This window comes from Aphanomyces invadans, assembly GCF_000520115.1.
Source record: "Aphanomyces invadans strain NJM9701 unplaced genomic scaffold supercont1.53, whole genome shotgun sequence".
NCBI lineage: Eukaryota > Oomycota > Saprolegniomycetes > Saprolegniales > Verrucalvaceae > Aphanomyces > Aphanomyces invadans.
Window position 1 is genome coordinate 466,712 of NW_008580198.1, and position 5,371 is coordinate 472,082.

Here is a 5,371-nt window from a genome sequence, read left to right on the forward strand (position 1 = left end):
TGGATCCTCTTGGTCTGATTTGCTCAGCTGAATACAGTCTCTTCTTGGGCTAATGGTCGGGATCGACCAGACGTCGTCTAGGGTAACTTTGCCGTCTGATTCAGATAGCGAGCTCGATGTCGGGACGAACAGCATCGTACCGACGAGATCCTCCAGCCAGAACGACAAACAAGGTGAATCAGCTCGCTCCTATCTACCAAAGTGAGGACACCACAACACGACAGGTGCGCTACGATTCCACTCCATTTTCATCCCAGTTCATGTGCCGTGGATTTTGAACGCTCGCGCTCTACCGTGGGGAAGAGCACTCCACATGGCCACGAAGTTGTTAGCCTTTTAGATTTTATGTTTGCATAATTTCATTCATAATGGTGTATTCTAATCCTTCCTGCGCAGCCCTCCTTCTCTTCGACACATGAAGTTCTGAATTCTATGTGGCCAGGGGTCGTCGCAGTTCGACGAGCATACTTATACTTATAACATTGTCTTTATCGAAGCTTAATGAAATTCGAAATTCAATTCAACTAGCCCACAGTGTCTATTGTTTAAGCGGTCAAGCACCGGCTGTTATCCACGTGACCCGGGTTCGAGTACCGCTAATACCTCAGTAGTCCCATTTGAATGGTTTCTAAAAGTTCTCTCAGCTCCTTTTCCGCTCCCCATCACTTGGTTTCAATTTCACTGTGAGAACCCGGACGGAAACTCCCGCCCGTCGAGGTCGGAGAGGATGCAAATCCTCTCAGCTCCGGGTTCGCCATGGCAAAGCCAGTTAAGCGTCGCCAGTTCACTCTGGACAAAGACGTCATGTTGCTGACGCAAGTGAGCTCCCAGCAACCCTTTCTTGCTCTCTGTGGCTCGATAATGGATGTGAGAGACTCCGTTGACAAGAACCTTGCGTCGCTCGACGAATTTGACCGTCCCAACTTTGAGGGCAAGAAGGTTCAAGCACGCTTTACGCTTCTCACGCGTGACCATGCCAACTCGACTGCCGCATCTGCGAGAGCATCCGGCGTTGTAGAAGACGTCAACGAGACGACCATTCTGCTTGACGAACTTGCAAGCAAAATGAAAGTGCAGACGATGAAGACGAGCGATGTGCAAGTGCTGATCAACGTGCTGTGGAGGCTGAAGCGCAAGTTCGGTGAAGTCACCAGGCAAGCGACAGATCGACAACGTCGACTGTGAAACACCTCGGTGGAGGAGGCAAAATACTGAAGGTGGTTGCTCTCACGAATGAGGCAAACAATAGTGAAGTTACGAACATGAGATGGACGAGCGAAAACTGATCGCAAAATGCAGATGCAACAAATGCACATGATGCAAAGTGCAATGACTACTGTATTTGAAGTGTTATTGAAAAAGTTGTAAATCAAAGATGAACAATGATTCCAAAATGGGTTCTACTAAAATGTTTCTACTTCTACCGTATCCAGATATTCTTCTAATGTTGGCGGTGCAATATCAAAGTACGAAATGGTTTCTTTCCTTCGAAATGACAGCAATGGCAACTTGTCAACAGCATTGCGATACAAACAATTTTGCGACTGGGATTGTTTCGCCAAGTTCTTGAATGTAATGTAGGCTCACAAATTTTATGATTTTGACCACTCAACTGATTGACATACGCAACTCATAGCTTTGTTGAATAGCTGCTTTCCTTCGGACAAGTAGTTTCTCTTAAATCACTGATAGTGTACTTCGTCACTCCATAAGCAGGGTCACCATATATGAACTTCGCGTCGAATATCATGGGGTTGCTTGCAAACTCCCTCCACAGACCGTTGCGAGCAAGCACGGCAGAGCCAAGTTGTCGACCCTCCACTGGTCCCCCAATAGTGTATGCAGATGCCGTCAGGTGTAGACACTGCTTGATAATTGAAACAACGTATTCGTTTGTGTCTACTGTACAACTGCTTTTGCAATTTCATGCCATCACCTGTTGCCGATATAGGTGGTGTTTGAACTTTGGTTCCATGGATGAATGTAAACCACATTTCAACCAAGACCCTCGGTTGTTCACAGCAGAGCAGAAATTGTCCATGTTAGCTCGGAGAAATTTCGCATTGAGAAACAAGAGTGACTTCCTACAGTACGATCGTAGTTTTCATGGATAATATATGATAAGGTATCACTGTGACGCCCACGTAATCTGCCAAACATTCGAGCCATGTCGTAAATGCGGCGATGGAACGTGAGACGACTGAGCATGACACACATAGCTTCGTCCCGCCAGATTCGTGTGTTGTGGCTTTTGTGATTATAACTGCAGGGGTGCCGAGCAGGAAGCGAAGTCGTATTACGCCGTGAACGTCAAGCCGAAAGTCGAGCAGAGCACGATATCCATCCAGTGAAAACACAACGGAGGCGGTGAGCGGCGGCTCGATGTATTTGTAGACATAGTGTTACGAGCATTTGACGGGCAGATCGCGTCTTCGCCAGGGCCAAAAGAGTCATGAATTGAGCAACGGAATGGACCATTGGGCTGTGTAGCAAGTTGAGGAGTGTCTATTTGCGTTGGCGCCATGTGCAGTGACGAAAACCACTGTCTAAATGGGCTGAGGGGAAGTGAAAAGTATGAAACCAAAAAAAATATCCCCTCACCTCCTCTTTCGCTCTCTTGAAACGCAACAGGAAACGAATGGACATTCAAGAAACTATTCTATCACTAGAACAGCTTTTTACGCCAAGTTACTTGGAGAACGACCGTAAAACGGCATTAACAAAGTGCGCTAACAACCCTCGAGGGGTATTGGAGCACTGGTTAGCCAGCATCGACAACACCGCGTACTAGTTTTGTCGAAATGCTGTGACAAGCTCGGTCATATGTATTTAAATGTGCAGAGACGTGATACATATGTAAAGGCAATATGTATATTAGAATTATGATAAAAGTGCCATACGGATCGGCTGTTTCTAAGTTCCAGTTGACAAAGAGGACATGGGTTACACGAGACGCACGAACGCCGAGCGCAAGAAGTTCATCAAAGGCTTCGACTCATCTCCATTAACTTCAAAAGGATATGCTAATGCCAACATCATCGACTGGAAGACGTGGCGTAATTGGCTTGCACGCCGTGACTCGATATTGAACAAAACCATGTAAACGGCAAGAAGTGCACTCTTTGTGGTCAAGGGCGCAAGGAGTCCCTACCGTTTGCTTCCGAGCTCCTTGCCTTCATGAAGGTGTCAATGAAGGGAAGCACTCTCTAACCCATGGTCACCTCGTCAGGTACTCATCACAAGGAGTGGCTTGACCAATACCTTGCAACCAATATCAACATTACGAAACACCTGTCTATTACGACATATCCCCAATCAAGACCCTACTCAGGATCGATGGCTTAACCAAGGTTGACAAGAGTGATAAGCACTCAGACCGGTTGACCACAGTCATGTCAGTGCGATCGAATGGTGACAAGTCCCACATACTCTTCGTGCTGAAGGGCCAACCTGGTGGATCCATCGACGCAAGAGAGCTGCCGACTTCCCCGCCTGGTCACATGTACGTCGTAGAAGATAGTGCTTGGATGCACACCCTGGTGTGGGAGTTCTACCTTACAGAGCTGTTGAAGTATGAGATCTATGGACCATCCGTTACCATCGCAGGCAATCAGGACTGCCATGTGTCTGATGGTCCTATGATATCATATCTTCTCCGGTGTTTATCATTCTTCAACTCCTACCGAAGAACTCAAGTAGCGTCTGACAACCTTTGGATGTCGACGTTATGCCCTCACTGAGGATCGAATCGAGGTACAAATGGCCCCGCGATATGCTTGCGGTGTCTGAGGCGGAGCAGAGACTGGCCATGGTTCAACAAACGATTGCCGCATGGGAGGAAACATCTTGTGAAGCTGTCAGTCGCTCGTGTACGAAGGCTCTGCCTCAGTGAACTGGATAATATACTACTACAAGTATCAACTAGATGTGAATACACTGATAGTACTCATAACTTGGTCGCAATAGCTTGATCGTGGGCGCAATTCCCTAAATTTTGACCAGTGTCATGCTCAACCAGAAATTCAACAGATCTATGGTTTCTGCTAAACCAAAGGACCAAATTTAATTGCCTAATACAGATTTCAAGATATTTCTCCAGTACCACGGGGGAATGATTTCCGTTGTTCCCTGTACTAGTCACAAAATTTCGTTACATTAGGTAACGGACTTCTCATTTGAAAGAGGACATCACAGGTCAAGGCTTTTATCTGTAATATGGACAAGAAACACCTGTATGCTTAGGACGCTTTAACGCAGTGGTGAACAACGCTGTTTGCCTTGGGCGAGCCCGGATTCAAGTCCTGCTAACGTCGAACTTTATCTAAAGTTATGTCCAATGAAACATTGCCCACCACTATATGGAATTTGTATGTAATAGATAAACAAACAAATGTATATTTTCAATTATCTGGAAGTGTATTTTCAAAGCACTGACGATTACACCAAGTCCAAGGCAATGATGGCACGCTTTAACACGGACAGGGCACTTCTGCTGTGAGGAAGTGAAAATGGGTTATTGTCTTCCGCAAACACTTGATCCTTAAACAACCGCGTATCGCAGGTGGTGCTTGTAATCTGTGATCAGGCCGATATCCAAGGGCAGACAGCGTAATCTCACGCATCACACGCATTGCTCGTGATGTCGTTAATTCTTCGAATGACGTATTTCATACAACGTTGGTTTCCAATTTTTCCACGCTACAAGTCGTAATTTCGGAGATTTTAAACAGTGGAAGGATGCAATCACTTCAAGATCTCCCACCTGACGAAAGCCAAACGGGATGGTGTCGGTTGCTTGCACGAGAATTCCGAATGTAACCCTGCTGTCGTTAACGTTGCCTTGCTTGAAGAACCCGACGACAAGGCGACCTTGCTGCTGTACAAGCTGAAGTGGCGCGTGCCTAAGACAATTTTCTTTATTTCGTTTGTAGATGTGTCGTTATACCTTTGAAAATCGATATGCAGAATAAATTTCTAACGTGCACATCAAGGGCCGCACACTCTTTTCTCATCTACTGGGAAGACAGAATGCAACGTCCACCGAAGATGTTTGTGACTTACTCAAATATTTTCCTGTACATTTCAGTATCCAAAAACCACAATGTCATCGGTGGACGTGTTACGCCCGCGCCAGCGGGATTTTCACATCGAGTACAAAAAATACTCGGTGCTTATCTTGCACGAATTCGACGAAGCTCAAAGCAATCGGTGTAATAGCGACGATATCAGGTTGCGAAGTTGCTCATGTCCTTGGTGCACCTCGCCGCACCATATGACCTCTTTCAAATGAGAAGTCCGTTACCTAATGTAACGAAATTTTGTGACTAGTACAGGGAACAACGGAAATCATTCCCCCGTGGTACTGGAGAAA

The 5,371-nt window shown here is 46.2% G+C and overlaps 1 protein-coding gene across 1 annotated transcript; it reads left to right on the top strand.

Annotated features, from left to right (window-relative positions):
• Positions 1-682: 682 nt before the first annotated feature.
• On the top strand, positions 683-1,278 carry H310_13591 (hypothetical protein). The gene has a single exon (XM_008881144.1). It carries the CDS (start codon positions 757-759, stop codon positions 1,183-1,185), a length of 429 nt encoding a protein of 142 aa, XP_008879366.1. The 5' UTR covers positions 683-756; the 3' UTR covers positions 1,186-1,278.
• The last annotated feature ends 4,093 nt before the right edge of the window (positions 1,279-5,371 follow it).

What these genes read in the sequence shown, in the direction of transcription:
- H310_13591 (XM_008881144.1), top strand. Translation starts at nt 757, where the DNA reads ATGGCAAAGCCAGTTAAGCGTCGCCAGTTCACTCTGGACAAAGACGTC.